Source organism: Acyrthosiphon pisum, chromosome A1 (assembly GCF_005508785.2).
Source record: "Acyrthosiphon pisum isolate AL4f chromosome A1, pea_aphid_22Mar2018_4r6ur, whole genome shotgun sequence".
Lineage (NCBI taxonomy): Eukaryota > Metazoa > Arthropoda > Insecta > Hemiptera > Aphididae > Acyrthosiphon > Acyrthosiphon pisum.
Genome location: NC_042494.1, coordinates 47,927,754 through 47,954,153, shown reverse-complemented (window position 1 = coordinate 47,954,153; position 26,400 = coordinate 47,927,754). Strand labels below are relative to the sequence as shown.

Below are 26,400 nucleotides of genomic sequence, written 5' to 3'. Positions count from 1 at the left end.
AACGTTAGTGCTTTCTGAAATAAAGGGTGTCTTGCATTAAATTAATCACTTCGTCATGCGCACGTCAGATTATATTTTCATAACTCACCAGGTTCGCTTGGACCGGTGGTGGCGATCTCGCGGAGTAATGGGCATTGCGCAGATGATCGATGAACTCGATTTCCGTCTGAAACAGCGGCCGGGACAGTCCCGTGCAGTTGTTGCAGCGGAACATGCGGTGTTCGCTGCCGTGGTTCATGCTGAAGTGCACTTTCAACGCTGACTTGGTCGGGAACACTTCTTTGCACAGCATGCACCGGTAAAAGTTCTGTGCGTGCGTTTCCATGAGGTGTTTCTGGACGTGTTCGGACGTCGCGAACGAAGTGGAACACTCCTGGCACGAGTATTCGGCTGCGGCCATCAGGAAGTGGCCGATGACGTGCTGCTGGTAGTCTTCGAAGTGCGCAAACGTCAGATGACAGTGCGGACATGGCAATTGGATCTTGTTGTTGTCGACGTGAATGTTGTTGTTGTTGTTGTTGTTGTTATTGATGTTATTGTTGTTGTTGTGGTTGGAGACGCCTAACTGCGAGGACGGACGAGCCACGGCTGACCGCGGCAGCTGCAGGTGTTTGCCGTCGTACACGTTGTGGCCGCTGACACTTTCTTGTTTTATGTGACGCTGTTGGTCGGCAGCCGGTGGATCGCGGCCCGGTGACGAACGGGACTTTTTGCTGGTCGCGTGGTTCCGCTGGTCGTCCGCCGACTTGTGCTTGCCCGACGACGTGTGATGGTGTTTTCCGCCACCGTGCTTGGACGACGACAGCGACAAGTCTGTGGGACCCGTCTGAACGGTTTCCTCGGGCAAGAAACCACCACTGCCGCCTGACGTCGAGTGGCGGTGGTGGTGTTGATGGTATCCGTTCGCACCAGCCATTGCCGGCCAGTTGAACATCGGCACCACGCCGCCGCCACTTTTGCAGCCGTTGGTATTGTTGTTGTTGCTGTTGCTGTTGTTATTATTGTTGTTCTGTATGTTGTTGTTGAGGACGGAATTCAGATAGTGGGCGGTCGTAAAGTGCTTTTGTAACGAAGTGACGGACGGGAATTGGCTCATGCACAACCGGCACGAGTACGGAGGCAGGGCCAGGGCCGGCGAGTCGGCAAAGTTGAGCCATGGGAACGCGGCCGCCGGTGGTACGGCCGAGAAGATATCCTCTTGCGACTTGCCGTTGACGATCGCAGCTGTGAACGAGCAAAATCTAACGATTAGGTCGAACTATATCATATTATTATAATGTCATATTACAGTGATTGAGTTAGGTTGGAAAATAAATAGTAGAGGTAACTACTATGAAGACACGTATAGAATGTGCGTCCCAAACCTAAATAAAATACTGAATGTAACCGTGGGAAACTTCATCTCGTATACTCCCCTTATTACACCCTCAACATTTTACCTCAAACCAACAAACATTTCATAACTTATTATACTCACTTTCAAGGTTTCAACCATAACCCCAATATTATATTATATTCATAACAATATTTTTTTATCTAAATTCTCTATTTTCTGTCAAATCGTGATTTTATGGGTTTCTTTTTACGTCATGAAAAAAACATATAAAATATAATTTTAATAATAACTATTGAATGATTGTAGCAATATTAAAAGGGCGGAAAATTATAAATCAGACAAATAAATAGATTAAATTAAATAGACAAATTTTCGAAAAATATCTAGTAGCATACTACTTAAACACACACGAGTAATATAAAAAATAATATTATTTACATGGGTACCTATATATACAATATTTTATTAAATATAAGCATTATTAGATTCTGAGTGGAACGATGAATGTATTGATTTTACAATGATGTGTTTTTTTTTTTATTTTTTTTAATTTTTTTTTGTGTCTGTGTACACGATAAGTAGTCGAAATAATGCTTCGATTTTTTTTTTTTTATTATTACCACGTTAAAATACCATGTTAGTACACATCATTACATAATATTATTGCCATGGACATAATCGGATTAATGTAAATGATTATCACGTCGTATCGCTGTATCACATGAACCAATACTTACACGCATATTGTAAGCAGTCAAAAAAAAAAAAAATACTTTGTAAAAAAAACCTTAACAGAGTACCGTCCCGTGTGTCATCAATATTGGAAACAAAAAGTGGGGTACGTACGCTAGAATATTCGAAAATAAATTTATTTGGGGAATCAGACCTCCCGAGACCTCCCCTCCCCCCCAAAAAAATAAAGACAAGCACTTGTGTGCCTATCGCGTGGGTGGTTTTTGAGTTGGCTCGAAGTGCGGGGGGACACTGACATAATAGACTTACAATGCTTGGTCTGGAAGTGTTGTTGCAGCGCGTCCATGCTGGACAATTCTTTGGTACAGTACATGCAAATGTATTGGTTCGGCGTTTTCGGCGGTGTCGAACGTTTCGAGCTCCGGGAGTTGGACGAAAGTTGCTCACCGAGATGATGCGTCGCAGTGTGATTCTGTGTATAGAATAATAATTATTATTACAGTGGTTGTTGGAAATAACAATGTCGTTAAGCAATTATAGGTATTTCGAGTATTTAACAGTTAAGATACGAAACAACGGTAGGAATTGTATGTTGACTGAACGTCGGGCTAAAACGTTATTGTTCATTTCTGCAATTATTGAACATCCATTATACTTTCATCAGGTTTCAACACAATATATTATTTTTAAGAAAGTACGCATAGAAGTCGTCTGGGTATTGTGCCATTTTGAAATACTCGCGTATCATTACCACATTTTACCATTAAAATATTTTCAAAAATAAACTTTCTCAGTTACGGTTCATTATGTTATGGATTCGACAGTACATAGATTTAAAATTAATTTACCTACTTAAATTTTCAGTTGTTGTTTTTTACATGAATAATAGTTGTTATCATGCGTATAATATTGATATAATTTATCATCTTAATATTAAATATACCTATATACATATTTTAAGAAAAATAGCCCTCAAAACATTCAACATTTGAACGGTATAAAAATAAATTATATATTTCTACAGTACCATCTAGCGGTGATCACGTCAAACAAAAAAAATATTAAGAAACACTAAATGTAACATTTTAGTGTTTACAACTTTCATTCATACTGACAAAGTTTTGTTTTTTTTATTATAAAATACCGTAGTTAGTAGTGTTAGTTATAATATTATAATAAAAAATGAGGTGTGATTTCTGTGGTAGTGTATACTCTAATATATTATGTGAGCACTCCAAATTGTCTCGCATGATTGTGATTCGCTATGTAATGTACGTATTTTGTTCGTTACCAAACAGGGACTGATTTAGGCATTTTGTGGTCTTAGGCAAAATAAAAACGTGGCCCCTTGTCAACAGTAGCGTTTATACCCCCCCCCCCCCCCCACACACACACAAACGAGTTGTATAAAACAAAATAATAATTTTAATTAATTTAGTATTTACTTCTACATTTTCACAAACATAATTATAAAGTTATTCATTTATTATCTCTATAGGCTATAGATATATTGTACCTATTATTTATTATATATTATTTTTTATATATTATATATTTATATATTTATTATTGATATTGAAGACAAAATTAAACATTTCTTTTTTTTTATTATTTATTAACTGTAATAGATAATACATTTTTATATTTATAATAGAAATAAATATTAAGCTATTTTATAATATTACTTTTCTTGCTTTTTTTTTTAAAGCAAATTCATTTATTATATCATCAAAGTTTAAAGCAGATGTAAGATCGCTTTTTATTGATAGTAAACCTAAGTTGTTAAGAGAATGTCAGCACACTATTCGTTTTCTCTCTCTGGCCCACGCGCAACATAGGCAAAACGCATTTACGCAAAATCATTTTTTCTATGCGTTTAAGTAATGTTGGAGTAAAGTCACCTATTACAAAAAAGATAGAGACTAATATTTTTGAGGGAATGACATATCGATTTTATATTTTATTATTATTTGACTTTGTATTCGACTTTCAAAATAAATAAATAAATGTTGTAAATTTAAATGATGTTTAAATTGTTTTGAGACAATATTTAAACAAATCGATATGTCATTCCCTCAAAAGTATTATTTTCTATCTTTTTTTCAATGGGTGACTTTACTCTAAGATTACTTAAAAACATAGAAAAAATTATTTTGCGTAAATGCATTTTGTCTATGTTGCGTGTCAGCCAGAGAGAGAAAACAAATAGTGCGCTGATAGCCTCTTAATTCTTTCTTATTAAAAATAGACTTTTATTTATTTTCATTTACATTTTACAATGCTAAGGATTAATCACTTCATATAATACTTTCAATATTATGTTTCTTATATTTATTTTATACGATGAAAGGTAGTACTCTAAAAAAATAAAAAATAGTCTTCGTAAAAATCCGAGGCCCTCCTCTAATAACGGAGGTCATAGGCAGTTGCCTATCCTGCCTTATGGTAAATATGGCCCTGTAACTAAATTGTTTACTGTCCGAAAGTAGTCGAAATGAAAAGTTCAATAAACTGGAAAACTTTTGAGCTGACGGGTATATTATACTAACCTAACTATAATATCATTTACGAATTACTGAGAGACTGTTACAATAAGAGGATATAGGTATAATGGAAAACCTATTTCGAAAATCGCATATGGGTATAAACGGGTTTACCGACCTCGTGTTGTGTGAATTCCGCGGTTTATCTGCAGTAGTCGTGGAGAGGGATATTCGGCGTCGGGGTGGATGTGGTGTGGGGGTGTGCGGACACGTCACGAGGGTGTAAAACTGGCGGGAAGAGTAAGTACATTTTACGGGTACCGACCTGAAGCTCGTCGGGTTTGCGGAATATCTGCGTGCACTGGAGGCACTTGTAGGAGGGGCCGGATATCTGTGGCGAGTTGGCCCGTTCCGCAGCCCGTTTATGATGGTTCTGCATGTGCGACGTGAGCGCGGCCGCCGTACTGTAACCTCTGTTGCAAACCGTACACTGGAACGGTTTTTGATTGTCGTGTGTTTTCATGTGGATCTTCAAGTGATCGCTATGGATTCGCATAAATAAATCCGGTAAAAAAAAATAATCAATTACAATGTGTATAAAAATATATAAATCGTATCGTCGGATAATATTATATTATAATAAGTTGCGCAATGATAATGTATTATATTTTGGTCTATCCGGTGTATATTATTTTCTAGATATTTTACGAATTGTTTATCAAATTAGTGTTGGTGCTATATAACTTTATAGGTACTACGGTTTGCTAGGATTTGAAAAAAATTGTGTTTCGAATGTTCGTGCATGCGTCCGTGTGAGGACACACGTCTTCTTCTTCTTCTTCTTCTTCTTCTTCTTCTTCTTAGTTCAATGTACTTGCGGCCACACGTCCACTCGGCGGTGGATATACACAATAGTTTGTTAGCACATACATATACCTATATACACTGTATATACGCGAGCGCCGACGATAATATTCTTTAGCATTGTATTCGGGAGCACGTCTGCATGACATTTTTTGGGTGGGCGTGCTTATATATACCTATTATATATATGTGTGCAGGTATGACGTATTATAATACGTGTGTACCTATATATGTATTATATGCGTGTGCATTTTGTCAGTCTATTTGACAAGTTCACGACCGTATATACACATGTACTTATACCTATGAGTGTGTGTGTGTGTGTGTGTGTGTGGCTGTGTGTTATACGCGTGTGTCTCTCCCCGTGGATAATTGTCGGACGCGTGGCCATCGGTAATTACGTGAAAAAAAATAAAAAATAAAGAAAATAACCTATTGAATTCGGCGCGTATATTATAAGTCAACTAGGTACCAAATATCTTTATACGACGTACGTGACTATGAATTCACAATGGAAAACCGTGCGTCGTAGTCACTGCGTGTACATATAGTATTGTGTTATATATATATATATATATATATGTGTGTGTGTGTTATTATGTGGTCGCAGGCCGATACGGACAAGTCTCCGATAAATATAATAATATGATATATGATATAGTCATTACGTTCGGAACACATATAATATTATATTATACATCTATAATACGCACGCGCACGTCTCGCAGGTAGGTATATAAGTACAACTCACCTCCTTGAAAAAGCATGGTCACATTGAGTACACTTGTACTTCTTGTCCCCCGTGTGTAATTTCACGTGCCGGTCTCGGCTGCGCTTGTGTTTGAACAGCCTCCGGCAGAATTGACACTTGAACGGCATTGATTCTCCATGAGTCTGAAATCAAACGACGAAAAATAAAACCGTCACTAAACAACTATATAATATTATATAATATCATTATTGGTATCATCATCGTCCTCGTCATAACCATCATCGTTACGATATAATAGGTTATACACGCGGCGACTGTGCGATTGTTGCACCGGACCGGATTCTCGTAACCCGACGACGATCCGCTCCAGCAGAATCGATTTTTATTTGACTAATATTCGGGTATTTATTGATAATTATTATGCAAAACGCATTGACCAAAGCTGATATCAAATATGATATCGAAATTGTATGATTAAGTAAATGCTTATACCATTAACCGAGATCCATTTTGATTTACATTTAACATAATATTATAGTGGAGGTCATGATTATAAATATTAGATATTATAATATTGTCGAGGCACCCAATCCAAGTTATTGGACCGTTTTACAGGCCATTATATTATTATTATAGTAGATGAATGAACAAACTTTGTGATTGACTACTTTTGATATAAATTAAAAAATGCATATAATGTTTTACTCAAACTTTTTTCTTATTGCTCTATAAATACACTGTGTATAAAAGAAGGACATATTATAAAGTCACCAAAACTCCCTGGAAGCGGCCACGGTACAATTAAACATTTTTCCGACTTTTTTTTTCACAGTGTTAATCCGAAAAATATGTTCTGAACGTTACCATTTTGCATAGCTTTTATTCCTATTTTGCACCCTAATTCTGGGCTTTTATTGACACGTCATGATGTGTTAAAATAATTGAAGTGGTTTCCAGACAACAGAATTAGCAACCGGTTCACAGAAACGTGATGACTGGTGAGATATAAAATAATAGTGTAATAGGTCATAACTTAAATAAGTAATAACTAATAAAGTGCTAGCGTAATCCAAAACGAGAAAACCTGGCATCTGAATAAAATAAAACTCTTAATTAGATTTATAGTACAATTTTAAAATAATATAAAGACACACAATAGACTACGTGTTAACAATTTTTTTTTAAATATAACGATAATCATTAAATAAAATAGTAAACAGAAAAAATAAGTAGATAAATATTATATAATTATATCACTAACGAAATTTTATAATTACTATTAATTTTACTATAATATAGTATTACTAATTATTACATAAAAGTGACGAGAATGAGCTGATAGAAATGGCGGGCGGTAAATTATCAACACCTTGCTAAACGGTCAGCCGATGCAATAATATTTATTATTATAATGATTCGTGTACTCCTATCTGTAGCAATGGTATAATGCCTTCTCCCCTCCCCTTCTGCCATACTTATGTATTTCACCCCAATTATTATAATTATTTAGTCCATACGCTGCTTATACAAATGGGTAGGTACCAGCTACTACCTACTGTGTTAGTGTGTTACTAACAAAAACATATATATTTTAAAATAATGTGTGTACATTTTTAAACGGTGATTACGACTATATCTACATATTTTGTTTGTTATTAAGCCCCCTTCCCATCATTTGTTTCTAAATGCGTCCCGGTTCTGTATAGGTACAATAATATCCTATCGTCTGGACGTCTTATTATTGTACGCGGTAAGAAGTGACAACATTAGGACGACGGTGCACGTACCACCAGTCATCACTATATGCAGATAATATATAATAATAATACATAACGCGTGTAATTGGTGAGTATAGCGTAGTTTATAGTATTATTGTCATGCATTTACGGAGAAGTTTTTAAAATTCATACTGCGATTTCGTAACGAAGTTTACGCGCAAAAGTTGTTCGTTCTTCGCCGACGTCCCGCACCGGTGACCTCACAACGTCCGCGCCGCGTGCGAATTTTGCTGATATTATGGATGCAGATTTAAGATTTGGATAACGGACGCCGCCATGCCAGTGATGATAACTCAAATATTATTATGCGCACTATTCGACTGACGCATTTGCCGGGTTGGGAACAAAAATCGAGAGTAATGGGTATACCATAAAAACGTTTTTTCTTTTTGCGAATTTGTTTATAATATGTACACTGGACATCGTACACAATACGTTTGGGTGAGATTGTATAGTGAATATTTTATAACTTTACGAATATTATTATCGACATACATGAAATACATACCTATCTATAATTTTGCAGCATGTGGGGAATATAAAATGCACAGTTGCCGACTCAAGCGCAGACGCCCACACAACCTGTTGTTATAATTATTATTTACTTAATTTTAATTTTACTTTAAAACGTAGCCGATAGTATCTTTTATTACTTATATTTATTACTAATTATTATCTATTTTTCAAATGTTAAAAAAAATTATTTAATCAACAATAAGTTAAGATGACACGTCATTGTAACTTTATTTAATAAAAAAAAAAAAATGCACTGTTCTCATAATAATATGATTGTTTTAATACCTGCATACCCAAATTGTACGGTTATGAAATATAAATTAAAAATACCTAAGGTATTTACTATTTTATATTAAAATCGTTGAGGATTTTAAAAGAAATTTAAGAAAAATATAAGTTTTATTAAATTCTATATAATATATTATGGTGGCTGAACAGTAAATACGCTCGAAGAAACTATCAAGGGAATCCTAAAAATGAGATCTTCAGAATACCATTGACAATAACCTATCTATGGAAGGTACAACACAAAACTTGAGCACTCTTCCCACCAGATATGGAAAAAATTATAGAGTATAATGTCATGAAAAACAATACACTGCTCGCTTAGCAGAGAATCGAAAAAAGAACAAAACAGGTGAAACAGTGACGACTGATGACGACGTGACGATTGGGTTTTTATTTTAAGATTAATCGATAATATTATTGTTATTCTACGCTCGCGCCGGATTTGGGTCGCCGCGGTGAAAAGCGCGATGACGAGAGCACCTGTTGTTGTCGACGCCGCAGCTGCAGGTGCGACGCGGTCCACGACGTCGCACGTCGGCAGCCTAGCGCGTATAGTATACCTAAACATAAATAATAATATGATATATTATATACTTAACTATTATTATTATTTTGTTAGACCACGACGACGGTGACCGCCTGCACCGCCGCGGATTCTGGGCACGCGCCCATCCGGTGAACCACGTCCGGCGAGGGGGGGGGGAAACGACTTTAAACTCGATTACACATACACACACACACAAAATCACACGCGCGCACTTTGTACAAGACATCGCAACCGCGTTTCGAGGTCCACCACCACCACCTGTCGGCAGATGGGTTATCTACAGTTGTTATTAGTGGAGCTGAAGGTGTCTTTGACGGCGTCGGCGTCGTGTTTTATTTCGGTTCCGTATAGCAGATATGGCCCTTGTATACATTTTATACGATTATAATATTATAATATAACGCGTCGTAGATGACGGCTGTAATATATAATATCGTATACATTATTATGTATCTAATATCAAATATGTCGTCGTGGCTATATACGTGCGTAGGCGCTTGTTTTCCCGACCGTGTGACCCAAACGGTTTTTACGTGTCTTACACCGTACACGTAGGTATATTATTATATATTACGAATTTTATTATTTTATTTCTTCATCTCTAGCCGGCTTGTGATCGCACAGTGAATATAATAGTCGCGCGCGCGAGTGATGTAGAAAAAAAAAACGTGACGGCTTTCGGGAACCGGCGACGGCGATCCGCGGTCTACACCGAGGCAGGACGACGGACCTTAGGCCTTAGCACGTCTACGATTAAAAAAAACCATCTCTCGCCGATCGCGTTTACGAGCCCGTTTCATTCGGTATCCTACTCGGCCCCCACCCTTTGAGAAGACGTTTGTTGGAAAAAAAACCGAGTGACAAAGACGTCTTACGGGTATAGTATTTACGTTAAAGTCATTCGTTTTTGTTATCATTGCGAGATAGTCGAAACCACCGCAGTGCCCACACCGCACTCTGCACGTGCAACAGCAGTGTTATGCGTATGAATAATGTGTTGTGTGATACGTCCACGATTAAAAAGCTAAAAGTATAGTGATTTATTATTTTTATGACATATTATTATATTCTAGGTAGGTACTCCATAAAGGCAGATACACGTACCTACCTATATACTATGGGTATTCGGCCAATTGAAACCCGACGGATATAGACAATTTGCCACTCAATAGTAGTACATATAAACAAATTTAGACATTCACTTATCAAAATTTTGCTTTAAAAAGACATAAATAAATGGAAAAGTTGTTCGTTTTGAAGAAAATCCATTTTGAATTCCAAATTTCATAAAATATTTTATTTTAATAGGTACTTAAGGCTTGACAATTTAATGTAATATGATTCCTCATAAGTTGATCTTCTGGAATTAAAAAAAAAGTTTGCCACATGCTCATCATAATAAATTATGGGTGGGAATTGTTCGAATTCACAGGTAGCAAATGTCCGCCATCCTTTAACGAGTGGCAAATAGTCCATTAACCTGTATTTGCTTGTATATGAGAGTATATATGAGTCACATCATTTGTAATATTGGTTTTATATTTTCAATTTTGTTAATATTATTAGCCAGAATATTAGTGCCGAAGCTTCTAAGGTTCTAAACGCTTATTAATCATTGTTAAACTAATATTTTTAATTAAACGTTTTCAAAGCAACCTTCCGTCCAAAAACATTTTTCATTATTGTGAATATAATATGTACAACAGTCTTTTTCATTTTTTTTCCCTCGAAATTGCTTCCCCGCTAAGTATATTATAATATCATAATGCTTATACAGTGCGTAATATAAGCACCGCCGACATAACCGCGAGAAACTAAAATTAATACTGAGATTTAACAGTTGACTAACAAGTTTTACCATCCAAGTTATGACTGGCTGACTCTACAGTATTAAAGCTCGCTGCTCGGGGAGAACTTTAATGTATAATTATACAGTAGGTACATATATAGTTTAAGCGCGAAGTCTTGTAAACGACGACGACGGACTGCAGTGAATTTATCATTGAATTCTCTCGTTGGTCTCATGTAGTTTTTACGGTTTTGTCAACGACTAAAATATCTTCGTGATTTATCGCGAACGGGAAACCATAATAATGTAAGCAAGGTAACTCTTTTCGTGTACAGTGTGTTTTATAAACGTATAAACTGTATTGTCGTATAATATATTATATTTTACAATCACGTTTGGCTTTCACAGTTTTTCGTCGGCATCTTTCCACGAAAAAGAGGAAAAATTGGAGCATGAAAATATTATTCGAGCGACGTCTTTTGCGTGCCTCGAGTTGGTGCAATGATAATACTATGACGATTTGACTATCGTTTTCCCGGATGGCTCGCGATAATATTATGCGAACGGCGTCGGCGTGACAGTGTTAAGCACACGAGTACACGACCATTAGGTAGATACGTCATAACGATCAGTGACTCGTTTTTATTCACCGACGAACTAACATTATATCGTTATAATATACTTTATCATATTATATTAATATATTATTATCCTATTACAAGCGCCAAAATGTTTACATAACTATTACTACTACCTACTTATTAATTATTATACATTATAATAAGGTCGAAGAAATAACAGTATGCAATTATCATGGTTATAGAGTGTTGTGTGCTCCTCCGAATTTTATTCTTATAATGTTTATTCATATTTCATAAGTCTTACATATAATCAGAAATATCCGTCGTATCTTGTTGTTGAAATGCGTAGTGAACAATGATCAATTGAATGTTATAGTGAATAGTTATATTAATCTGGACTAAAAAAAACATAAAGAATATTTTTGATTTGTAGTATCTTGTATAACATTATTTGTGAGTTATAGACAAGTTTGTATATAGCAGATTACTTTTTCTATATTTTGAGCCATTTACAATTTATAAGTATCACATAAACTTATTTAAGTAAAATCTCAATACGCCATTGTTATTCACTGATACACGGTGCGTACAGTGATATACTAATATTCAATAACTATATGGCACATATAATATATAATAATTATGTAAATGCGTGTTTGATAAAACACCAATGTTGTCCAAGCTCGGAGTGCGTAAACACTATAATATAATGTATTGCTCATTTGATATTTTATGTTTATGGGTTTGTTTTATTAGTACCATTTCGATTCAGTCTATATCTAACACATTAGAACAATTCGATGCTGAATATCGCCGAGGTCGCGAGAAAACAAATGAACACGGATCACGTCACTGTTTTTTATAGTGTACAATATCTGATCGAACCAACTCATATTTATAAGATGGTGGTGGTTATTTCTCATTATTTTCGTTAAATTTTCAACTTGATATATACAATATACCTATATAATATGTATATACCTATATGTAGGTGTTTTAATAAATAGCATAATATTTTAATATATAAAGACGATCTCTTGTGCGCATCTATTGTCTTCGTATACGCATCATATCATAATATTACATATATATATATAGCCATATATGTACGTAATACCGTATACAATGTTATGCTGGTGGATCCGTAATATCTCGTCGCTTGTCCTCGCGATCGCATAATAAAATAATAGTGCCTACCTATCTGCTACAATCGTAATGTGTACGTTTAGTGTGTGTGTGTGTGGCGGTAAAACGGACGCAAGAACAGAAATTCGTGTGAACCACTCGGCTATCTGTGAGTGGGGGCGGCGAGGAGAACGCGGACGTGATGGCATCGGTACCGGCAATAATATGTCACCGCGGCGATCGTGTCGACGGGTCGCTTTTTTTCCCCCTTCGTCCCCTTCTGTGTGCGAGTGTGTACCACGATGATAATAATAATATATGTAAGCACGCGTATAAAAATAAAAGTAGGCCCCGGGCGATAAATAAAAATGTGTACCTATATAATACACGTGAAACCAGTTTTCGAGCCCATTTACAAACAAACAAGGACACCGCGCGCGCTCGATAGCACCAACCACCCAGGGGCGACGGCAGTGGCGGCGACGATGACGAGTGACGGACGTGCTCCTTCGTCTCGGCGGCGGCAGAAAGAGAGTGCGCGCGAGTGACGAGGAGACAATAATATAATATATTATTGTGTTATTTGTTGCAGTTTCCGTCCGCAGATGCTGCACATTGCTGCAACTTTGGGACCTGCCGTTCTCCTCGTGCGCATTAGAAACGCGTTACAGGTTTATATAGGTATAGTATACCTGTACATGTGCAGCGTATGACGTCGTTATGTGCACTGCCGTCGCGCTACAGAGTACAGTCTGTTCGTGTGCGATTTTTTTTTGTTTTTGACATTCAATCGGTTCGAGATAGATATACCTACAATATTGTATTTCTCTTGTCCGTCATAATATCATTATATAGATCAATCGTGTCTGCGCAAATGTTAGGTATTATATTATTATATGTACAGAGACACGGAGTCATAAAACGCAAACACGTTTCGTAAATAAAATCACCCACGCCCTCGTATACTATATTGTGTACAATATATATATATAATAATATATATATTGTGTACAATATATATATATATAATAATATAATATACAATATGAGTATATAATATATTATGTAATACCGATAATCGAATAATATAATATACTTCCTTGAATTCCGATCGAATATGTTTAAGAGTGATTCGTGCGCTATATTATGGTACTTTTTGTTTGTTTCAAACGAAAACAAAAAAATACACTCGCGGAAGTGTTCGACAAAATAGTTTGTGTTTCGTATCTCTCGAAAACAATATTAAATTATGTAGTGTTGTGATAAACGGTGACAATACGAATGTATATTATTATTCTCTTTAAACGAACATAATATTATTATATTTTTGACGACTGTCGTACCAACCCGTGGCCCACTCGAGTTACCTTCCGTGGCACCCGCATTTGACTCCCATTCTTGTATCAAGAAAAGGTAAACACAATAATATATTTTAAACACGAGTTGCCTCCCATCTTTCATTCGGATAGTAATAACATTAATCATAATGACATAATTCATTGGTTCTAAACGATTGAAAACAGATGCTGAGATATTGAGTTTAAAATGTATTATTTTGTTAAATGTTGTTGGCAATTTTAATGTTCCTTATAAGCCACGTGTATTAATTTATTATTTTAGTGACCATAATCTTATATTTTTTTTCAAACAGTACCTTTATAAATTATAATTAGTTACAATAAGAATTATGGCATAGGTTGATTGCGTATAGTTCACATTGTACATCATTAATATATTAATATATTTTTATTTTCATAATATGGTTTTTTTAAGCGTATGAAAAACATAATTTATTTAAATATTTATGAAACCTTTATCGTTACTCTAAAATGAGACAATTAACGAATTTTCACTTAATAACCTGGGTATAGTAACTAGTAAGTTTAGTAAATATCACACAACAACGATTTTTGAGTGTAAATAAATTATTAGTACACCTCAAATATGTTGTATAGTTTGGCACTTTTAGGATTAGTTGCAAAAATTGATTCCTTAATGTTGTTTCGAATATAGAAAGTAAACAAATAATAGGTATGTCACAGGCACTCGAAGCAATATTTTAATGGTGAGCGGGCAGCTCCTGAATGGAATGGTAGTTCATTAAATAAATCACGTCAAAAGAATTTAATGTTTTTCTTTTCTTTTAAACGGGTTTAAGTGACTTCTCAAAGCTAGAACCTAATCTTATAAGTATACTTATCAACAAAACGGTGTTAGTTTTAGTTGTTACGACGAGATGTGTATAATATTAAATACTCGACGACGAGTTTATTGACGTCGAAATACCTATCTGCATTTTATCCCGATATCTGACAACCATTTTTCAACCTTAGAAAAAAATTTTTTTTCTCTTAATCGATCAATAATATTATAATTACCCTAACGTCTTTTAACCATTAGTTGCTACAATATTATTATCAAAATGTTATTAACACTTTAAATTTAATAAAATTATAAATAATAATAAGTACTGCATTAGGTACAGGTTACTGGTTAACTTGTCAACTTGCGTGTTTTAGCTAGGTTTACTAGCAATTCTAAACGAAACTTTCTTTAGATTTAAAAAAGTTCTTATAATACAATATAAAATACCTACATTTGCTGTCTTAGTAACAAATTCGATATTTTTCAAAAAATATTTTTGAACACAACGTGTGGTGAGTATAATAATTTTTGTATATATATGTATTATAAATTCTCTACAACACAATAAAGATTTTCAACGTAAATCGCATAATTCACATTATCATCAACTCCTTTTTTTTTATCTCGCGTGGTCCCCGCGTGGTCTTGAGAAATCTTTAAACTGCGATGTAAGATACGTAACTGTACACACACACACACACCCATATTATATAGAACGAAACACAATTTTTTTTTTAATACATAATATATGTGTTCATAAATCGGCCGAGCATTTTTTCATTTTTTTTTTTTGTGTGAACACGTATACCGCAGTTGTAGTATAGTAATTTATATACGTATATAATATTAATATGAATGATAACGTGTGAACCGAAAGAGTCGGGGAAAAAAACAGAAATCTACTCCTAACCGCTATACGCCACTAGGGGATCCCATTGGTGATCGCGTAGCAGATGCTGCACAGACGGTGGTAAACATAATAATAACATAGGCGATTTTTCGTAGCACATGCGACCGCACCGTCGTACGGAGGTCGGGCGTACGACGTATACGACACACACGCACTGCACTTGGTGTTTTAGGTCACACGCAAAGCCGCGTGTTAAACGCGAATAATAATAATAAATACACACACGTTGAGAAACAATAATATTAATATAATACGACGACTTTGGTGTGTATAGAGTATGCCTATACATGTTACTCTATATAATGTTACACGTACCTATATTTAATACAATATAGGTATTATATTATTATAGGTACCGCGGACATCTTCGGGAGAGTTGAGCGCCTTCACGCCTTATCGGACGAGGCCGGGGCCGATCTCGGGCCTCGGTCTGCTATATATACCGCCCGTTTGCCTTCTTCTTCTTCTTATCGTATTCAATACAGTAATGTACGGTTTAATAATTTTATGTACCTACATATGTACATTGTACATAACTTGTAATCACCACGCCATTTTGTGTTCGCTTCGCGAATAGTTTATGTTAGTTAACTTTATTAAGTTGCCTATATATATTATAACTTATTACCTACCTATTTATTTGTGTTATACCTATAGCGATGTTGTTGACATTGTTACATATGTTGAATAATTATGTTATTGCACTTCGCTAGTTTGCAAGGACTACCTATAATATATTGTTTATTGTTGTTATGAAATAATATATAACTATGTACGTAATATATCAGCCACGGCTCAGGGTGCCCGGTGATCGCCCCCTCCTTTTATTAACGCTGCTAGTTCAGCGACGATGCAACTCTTCTTATTAATATATGTATACAATACGTGCAAGAAATTATACTTAAATTATAATACTATCTGGTAATAATAGTATAGAAGTATTGAATAATAATTTAACTCGACAGATCATATTAATTTATAGTTTACAACGAAAAAAAATATGCGCAATGACGATGAGCTCTATCATATTATATAAAATAAGAGCCACTTTCAAAAGGGGGTTTACTGTTATTGATTCATCTTAATACGGAGATATGATATGAAATCCATGGAAATTTTGTATTGTTCATATTATTTTGTGTTTTTGACTGAGATTTTTCCGCAGAAATAACGTTTTTTAGTAAAATATTCGGACACTCACAGTCCACATACCATCTATATATAAAATAGGTATATATTATATAAAGCAAGAGTTTCGTGAGTCAAAAAGTTTAATTTTCTGTATATTATCACATGAGTAGGTAATGTGGTATAGATTTGAATAATAATAATAATAAAATGATGTGAACACACAAGTGTAAAAGCAAAATAAAAACAAAACTCTTCTGTTCCCAAAAAAAGGTCGTTTATATTGTTGTGATTGTACTCGCATACATGGAGTATTAAAAGAATTATATAAAACCAAACAAAAAACAAAACAAAAATCTCATCGTGGGTAAACCTACTTTCATACATAGGTAAACAATATTATTTGAATAACACCCCAGCTGCACACTAAATTACACGCACCAAGTGCATTGTAATGCAATAATATTATATCGTCATTACATAATGTATAATATAATATAATATACGTGTTTACAGCACACGCTGCACCGATCCCTCGAGGAGTGGTTATCCCCCACCACGTCTGAATAAAACGATAAATTTCGTCTAGCTGGCCGACAGCACCCTACCAGTATAATAATATAATATGTAAAATTATACGATAATAATCTAAGTATATCAGGTGTACCTGTGTGAACCAGGTATCAGGATAAAAATATCCGTGGAGATACAATCCTTGTGTTTAGGAAAAAATGTCAGAGGTAAACATTTTTTAATACTGCAGAAGTACATATGGTTGTCCCATGTACCATTTTTAATATACCTATGGTTTGTTTTTTAATTTTTGTACCTGTGATATTTTTACTTTGGGAAGAAGGAGTTATCCGATAGCCTTATGGTTACTTGGTTTCCGATTGCAAATTCATAAGAAAAAAACAGCGTTAGACACGACCGTTTTTTTATAAATCGGTCGTATCTTTTTGTTGTACCTCATTTAAATTAATCAATGCTAATGAGACTGAAACTCTCAGATATTCCTCTTAATATAGAAACATAATGTAAACAGGATTGTATTTTCGGTTCCATGAGTAATTTTAAAAAATGTTGAAATATTGAAATGTTTTCTCGTGGACTTTTCATCCACGGATTACAATCAGAATTTTAATTTATTATTTTTTTTAAAAAAGTTGTGACTTATTTTATTCATAGTATAGGTATAGGTAATGATGTAATAATATATAATTAATACAATATATTTTTAAAATGTTCAATTTATTTATTATACAGAACTAATAAATCGATAGTCTTTCAAAACTGTATTTTGACTTAATCTGAAATTCTAACGCATATACCCTATAATATTATTTTACTGTTATTGTTATGCTTAGATATATAGACATAGGATAAGACAAAAAGCTAAATAATAGTGAAAACGAAACCCACCTGTTCGTGTTTTTTCAGGTAGCTTCCCCGGGGAAACGTCTTGTCGCAGTACTGGCATGCGTACGGGTTGGCGTCAGTGGCGTTCGCTGCGGCTGTAACGGCGGCGACGGCAGCAGCGGCCGCGGCGCCGGCCGTGGCGTACGACGGCGGACGGCTGTGGCGATCGCGTCGGTGGTCGACCGTGGAACCGGGCCGGCTGTTGCTCGTGGCGCAGCTGTCCGGCGACGTGTGGTCCTCCGACACGGCCGAGCTCCACGACGAAGCTGCCTCTTCGGTGCTCGCCTCGCCCGCGCCACTCAGTGCTTCTGTGGAAAATCGTGACGATATTAGTACATAGTATGATATTATTAAATTACCGTTATAGATTTGGTTTGGTGAGTTTATTAGGTATAGCACTGTGCATGTATAGCACTATACGGATGGGTATATTGGTTCACCTACGAAAACGACGAAACGATCTCGCGTGACACATGTACACGAATACACGATAATGTATCGCGTCTCTACCTGTGTATAAAGTGCCTCTCACTGCATTTGTTTCTGCCACGTTTACACAAAATAAGAAAACTACGATTAGTGTCTTCGTGTTTCTTTTAACCCGGACGGTCAATTTATGTATATATTCTAAAAGTTTAATCACTTATTCCCATTAAGTATTAAAATAAACAAGTAAGTTTGTGAAAGTTTAGGCAGAAATCTAAGGATGAACATGACTAGACGTCCTGCATATTATTAAGACAGTATGTGTGCAGGTTATCGAGTGCACAAAATATACCATTTTGAGTACCTACTAAACAAGACATAGAGACGACACTAACGATATGGCGACGTTATAATAATATGATTATACTAACGCAATATAGTCTCGACTCCCAAGTGGCCAGTCTATGAAACCTCTATATGTGTATATACAATGTGCGTTTCGTTTGAGGATCATGATATTATTATATTACTGTTATTATAGCAACATAGTCTCATCGATGATAAGCTGTATCGTCTCGTTGTGTGGGAAATGGGAATATGAGTTATATGTATTAAATATTAATAGATTATGGAAAAATAACGAAAAAATATTGGTACGTGATCTATTACATAATAATATCGAAGTTATTGTCGCGATAGACTGACAGTTAAATGATTATCATTTCATCACTTTTCCATAATATGCTACCTATTCAAAGATTACGGCTATTATAAGTACAAGTAATACATCCGCGAACCAACAAAATTCCGTTTAAGTAACAAATAGTAAGTCATAGACATAGGTAGGTATTATTGCAATTTATTATTGTAATGCGAAATTCACGAGTACCTATACACCACAATATAATTTCAACCGAAACGCATCGTATTATTATTATTGTTATTTCAACTGCAATACTATTCACCAACTTAATGTACCAACTACCAATTAAGTTTTTAAGTTATATCCAAAGAACTTAATATTTTCATTTTAATATTATCATATAAACAACAAACATTTTTTTCTACATGGTACACAAATAACATGCCTACAATTAAACATTTTTTTTCATTGTTAATAATTTATTAAAGATTTAAATACTTAACATATTATTAATAATAATAAATATAAATAAAGTAGAACATTACCTTCTAGGCAAATGATAAGCGTTTTAGATTCGTCAAAAAGAATATAGTGAGGAATATTATGAGTTATGATGGCTATTACCCATGACATTTATTTTTATTTATATGAAAGATCATCCTGACTAGACGGACTATTTCAACTGAGCATTATTAGTGCATTTGGCTAATGTTTTATTGTTAACTTTCTCTATAATCAAATTATTCGAAATGGTAAACCTACCTCCTACGTTTTCCTTGTTTTAGTATCACTGGCTACTGCAGGTACAATGTTATTTCAGATTTTGATATAAAAAACTGAATTTTATGAGAACTATAAATTTAATAAAGAAATAAAGATTGCACGATAAATTATAATATATTATTCAGACCTATCATAATATTTTGTGCTACATATTTACAGTTAGCAGTTCATCACTTAACTAATGTCCAACAATAAAACCTTATAGAGTTATTACTTATTATAACAAAAGACAATATAGGTACCTGTTATCTGCAGATCACATACCGGACGAAAAACGATAACAATTGAAACCAAAATTTAATAGTATGACAGTCAATAAATTGTTAGTTACCATATTATTTTACAAAAAAAAATGTATTGAAATTGTACTCGGCACTGATGACTGTTTTTAAACGTCGGTTTGGCAATCTGTTTTAATCGTTGAAAACACGTGCTTAAAACAAAACGTCTGCAACCCTTATCGCATAACGCTTAGCTACCCCTTAGAAGACAGCTGCAGCAGTAATAGGCGTCGATCGGATTCTAAAAAATAAAAAACGTTCTTCACCACGACTTAGGGAATTATTGTGGCACGTTGTAGTTATTATGTAAATGCATATTATACATAGGTACGACGACGGAGAAGACTGCGCACGACCATAACAATATAATATATTATTATTCCGCCTTGGCGCCGCCGCCGCTTCGTAACAATATCTCGCATGTCTGCGCGAAAATATATATTAACCGTGTTTGAGGTATACCTACGACTTTATGCGATAATCTCGAGCGTCAAATTATTAAAATATAATATATCAGCTATAGACGATTTATGTAACTGCGTAACGGCGCGGCGAAAGGGGACGAGCGTGCGATATTATTACAGTTACTGTCTGGCCGGCGACAAAACGTACCGACGACGGCAGCAACGCGACCACTGCATCTCTGCGTGGTGCAGTAGGCGTCAATTATTATTATATTATTATTATTATTTTGATCGTTATACGCGAGACGGGTCGCCGCATCCGCACGACGCGGCGGCGGCCGTGTGTGGTAGATGGTCGTTGCCTACGCGTGCCTCACACACGCCTACTCGGTCCGGTAGTCGTCGTTTTCCGCGTTCGTCGTGCGTGCGTTTTGCAGGAATATCGTAGGTACGTCACAATATAATATTATATATTATTATATTACATGTGATGCATGATATAATATATTATTTATCATATATACCCATATATAGGTATCTGGTATATATTATAATGTTATGATGTGTACACCTCTACCTACAACTGCAGTTATAGTATTCGTTATTATTACTTATTATTATAATCTAGCAGCCGTCGCACGGCGTTTTAGTCTCTTTAATATAATCACCGTAGTTCCGTAGATTATTAATCGCGTTTAATGACCGGACGCTATTTGTAAAACAGAAATAATATTCCGTTTCAAAACGAATAATATCCCTCCGACAGTTTTTCACCCTTCCTTCGCCGCGCGTTCTGAATATATATATACACACGTCGTCTCCTCAATCATCTTTCATTGCACAATTACATACATGTCCAACGTCCACCGTTTCATTATTATTTAATATAATAATATAATATATTAAAATATAAGAACGCATTTTATTCTGTCTATAAAATGTATAACAGTGGCCTGTCGTGGCGCAGTGGTTTGCCTCAGTCACTAATGTGTCCAGTCCAAGGTCAAGCATCAGCCGGTGTCGCTAGTTCCCGGATGACTGACCACCAGGGTTTTAGTGACAAATCCTCGCCACATTTAAGTTATACACGTGTTCCGAACCAACCAACCCTTTACAGTAAAAACAGGCAAACGACGGTGCAGTTGATGCATTAAAAAAAAAAATTTAACATTGTAACTTATATATTATATTACCATACGTATGGGCGCGTCGCAATGCATGAATTGGTAGAAATATGACGCAAAAAAAGTTTGCGTTTCTATCGTTCCTGAAGATTTAAACGTTGTCTAGAAAAATGATAATGAAGACCACTGCTGCAGTTGTTGTTATTTGTCAGATTTTAGTGTTGTACGCGCCAATAAATTATTACAACAAGCCGCTACCAGCGAGTTAATATATTATTATGACGGAAATTATTGTACATAACACCTGAGTACTTAACCCATAATGATTGCATCGCGCGTAGTTAAAGTTCGACGCAACTCGATTATTAATAATTATTGACATTGTACTCACGACACCCACGAATTCGCTCGAATAAAAGTCTGTTTAAATTGAATTATGCTCGTTGTATATGACGTTGGCGATTTAATTTTATTACAGAATCGACCGGGACGCGGGACGATGGTACGCGGCGGAGGGTTAGTGGAGATCGTTGTTATTGGCCCTAAGGTGTTTCTCGCCGTGTGCCGCAATAAGGGGACAGTGGACCATTATAGGAACGAAATTGGTTGACTAGATTATCGCGCTACGATAGGTGGGTGTAGCAAGGTGAGGATATGTCTTAGAGTAAAGTTCGTGTAAGCATTAGCTTTTGAGACCTTGGGGATAGAAAAGTCATTTAGTATAACGCGTCCCGTTGGGTAGACTATGCCAGCCACCGTTTTTTTTATTTTAGAGTACATAAAAATACGACTTTTTTTTACCCGATAGCCGATAGGTAACTCCAGAATCTAGATAAGCAGAGTTGGATACTTGGATACGCACAATTGTAAGATCATATCGTTTACCATTAGCAAAAGTTTATTAAGAAATAATAGCAATAACTTATGATTGGACTTATATTTATAGAACCTACAACAACTGCCCTGAGCACCTTACCAAACATGCAGAGAATAAAACACTTTATTCTAAATATCGTATAGGTACTTACTGTTCGTATCTTAGGCAATATTTTTTTATGCATCTTTTTTTTTACAACAAATTGTACTTCGATTATATATTATAGCACCCGTTAACAAAATATAGACTTTAGGGTGCAGTAAGTCGTATTATTATTAATTAACCTAGTTAACTACTTGGTCGAGGTATTTTCTTTTTCACACAATTTGGTTTTATAACTTGTTACGAATATTAAATTAATATTTTGGATATTTAATATATTTTATGACATTATTATTTATTACCATATACTGTTTGGATTATTATTAAGAATATAATATTAATTAAATATAGCCATATAGGTAGATTAAAATAGGTAAAAATATAAAACGTTTTATGACATCAGTAAAACATAAAAATTTACTTATTCGTCGAACTTAGAATTTAAATATTAAATTTATTAAATGTATTGTAAAGAAAATATAACTTTACAAGCGTTGTATATATTTAAAAAAATATTTTTTTGTGTAAATGTATAACTACGTACTTAATAGAAACCGTACGATAACAATATTAACATATTTTACAACTTCATAAAAATATAAATACATGGGAAAAAGTTAACCGAATAATAAGTATCAAATAATTAGACCCTAATTGCATAATATTATATACCTGTTGGCTGTTTATTATGTATACAAAACACTGTAATATTGTATAATAGTTTAACTAAAGTCCGATTTCTATTAACTTTAATCCATATTGTTAATATCTATTACAATAATGTATTGTTTATTTATTTAACTAATGTTATATAAGTCTCTACTCTCTAATAAGTGATGGTTAGGATATAATATAATATAATATAATATAATATACATATGTCATATATATATATATACATATTATTATTTATTATAATACTATAATAGTATTATGCATAACAAGTAAAGTAGTATTAGCATAATTAATTTTGTATAGGTAATTAATATTATAATATAGTATTCAATTATTTTTACAGATTAGTTCTGCAAGATGAAACAAATAATATTTTAAATCTGTTATCGAACTACCAATATTATCGATGAAAAAGATTTTACCTGTATCAATATAATAAATAATTTATGTAATCAATATAATAACGATAGATATTAAAATTCGATATTAGTGAACACTAAATAACATCCTTTGGTCTTTGCTTAAGGAGACAATATTATAATATTAATAAAGGCAAATAGCTTATTGATATTAAATAATATAATATGAATAATAATTGCCATGTAGTACAATAATTGCCATATATTTTAATAGTAATTTTAAATTATATTCTAATTGTCATCATGTAAATTAGGTATAAAACATTATAAGATACATTTATATTCAGAATATGTTTTCAATTTTTATTGTATTATATAAGTTCATTAAATGTCATTCTGATTTGTCAAAAATAACACAATATTCGTCTAAATCTTTCCAAAACTACATATAAAGATATTATAGGAAGGTACCCTAAATATTGTCTGTTATTGTATTCTGAATATTTATAATAAAATTACTATTGATAATTTAATGGCAAGTCATTACATTTAGTATGTACAACAACATAATAATAATATAATTTTAAATACAATAAATTAAATCAGTTAATCTTAATTTCTATATTTTACCAATATTCTATTACCCTATTATCGTTAATACTTTATTATACTACTAGTGTAATATTAACACATTTGCATAATATTAGTACATAATATGCTTTTAAATATTGATAATATTTAGGTTTTATGGTTTTATATGTGCATTTTGCATTGATTTATTACTTATAATTGTCCTCTACATAAATCATGTTATAATATTTTTCTAATAAAGTCGTAATATTAAAAAGTACTTAAATATGTATAAAATAATTTAAACATTAATGACAGAAACAATTAACAAAACTAAATATTGATGAGTGTAGTAAATTCCAAAAGTTTAATATATATTTAAGACATTATTTTTGGCTTCGTATAAAACACCCGGCGTGTTAATTTTTTACATCTCCATTAAATTCTGTCATAATATATTAGTTTATAAATTGTGTATTGTTTTAATGTATTTAAAACTGTCGTAAAAAGATCATTAGAATTGGATTAATAGATTTATGAAGTATAAAATAGGAGTACTTCCACCAGGCGCTTCAATTCGGTTTTTTAATTGTTGATGGTAACACCGAAATGGTTGCATTTCAAAATCATGAACAGGCCACATATATATAGTTTTAGTATAAACATTTTACGTGCTGTATCAATAGTAGGTAATAGAATTCAAAATGTAAGCAACTTTTTTATTATTATTTATTCTTTTTTTATTAAATATTGAAATGACATAATTTTATTCTTAGCATAGTTTGTGAAATATACAGCACTATAAAGCCTCAGCAAAAAATGTATTTAAAAAATAAAAAAGGTGGACAAGTTGATACCGTTCTGTTGTACATTTGTAGTTTAGAGTAGGTATATGTCATTTTAGTGGATGTGTTAAACTTGAACTCAATGACAAACCATTGCATACGAAAAACGATTCTGAGCGGAGAAGTTGGGTGATCCTAGCATTGGTACTTGTATAAATAATCATTTTTAATAGTTAAAAAAAAATAATAAAAAAAAAAAAGTGGGTAAGTGGATGTCGCTCTGCTGTACAGTAGGTTAGAAGTGGGTCAATGTATAATGGATTGTATTAAACTTGAATTCAATGATATAATATCATTGTATAATAAAAACGATTCTGAGCGAAGACGGTTTTTCAGTCCGGATTTTTTATATTGATATTATTTATTATAGCTTAGAAGTTGAATTAATATTATGTTATAATTTTTTATTCGGTGATAAACAAAGCGTTAAAAATTAAAATTCCATTTTTATCGGTTTTTTTGTAATTTGTCAGTAGTTTTTTCCGTGGCATTATATAACTATTGAGAAAATCGACCTCTCTAAAGTACCATCTTGATCCGATTTTCTAAAAAATAAGGTATCGTGTTGAAATCGAAGCACTCCTTCTGGTAGACATTTTGTATACGGGATAAGAAAAAAAATAAAAAAAATAAATACTATTGTAAAACCACTAGCTGCTTCCTCGCTCCGCTCAGAATCTAAAATTGAAAATATCTCATATTCTCATACCTATAAATAGCGTAACTTTCCGGTAAAAAATAACCGTACCTATGTATCTTTAATATTTTTGAACTTCCATTAAAGAAACTTACGAGGAACATTGCATTACATTTTCAAGATTTTATCAAAAAGAAATTTTAAAAAATTTACAAAATTCGAACAATTTCTCAAGGCTATAAATAGTAAATGATATAAATGAATATTATATAAATGATTTAATAAAATATTTCGAAAATGTTACCAATTTACCATGTACGTAAAATTCTAATATAAATATTTAGTAAAAACTTCAAGTAG

At 33.7% G+C, this 26,400-nt stretch overlaps 1 protein-coding gene across 3 annotated transcripts in view; it reads right to left on the bottom strand.

Moving 5' to 3' along the window:
* Positions 1-26,400, bottom strand: part of LOC100168724 (zinc finger protein 521) — a 130,199-nt gene that overhangs the window by 7,564 nt on the left and 96,235 nt on the right. For 2 of the 3 annotated variants that reach the window (XM_003240656.4, XM_001943187.5), the window contains 5 exons: positions 18,318-18,622; positions 6,128-6,270; positions 4,838-5,054; positions 2,339-2,501; positions 89-1,224 (listed from right to left, as the gene is read on the bottom strand). In XM_003240656.4, coding sequence (XP_003240704.1) covers positions 89-1,224; positions 2,339-2,501; positions 4,838-5,054; positions 6,128-6,270; positions 18,318-18,622 — 1,964 coding nt within the window. The remainder of the gene's footprint in view (positions 1-88; positions 1,225-2,338; positions 2,502-4,837; positions 5,055-6,127; positions 6,271-18,317; positions 18,623-26,400) is intronic. The other variant, XM_029487184.1, reaches the window with a different exon arrangement.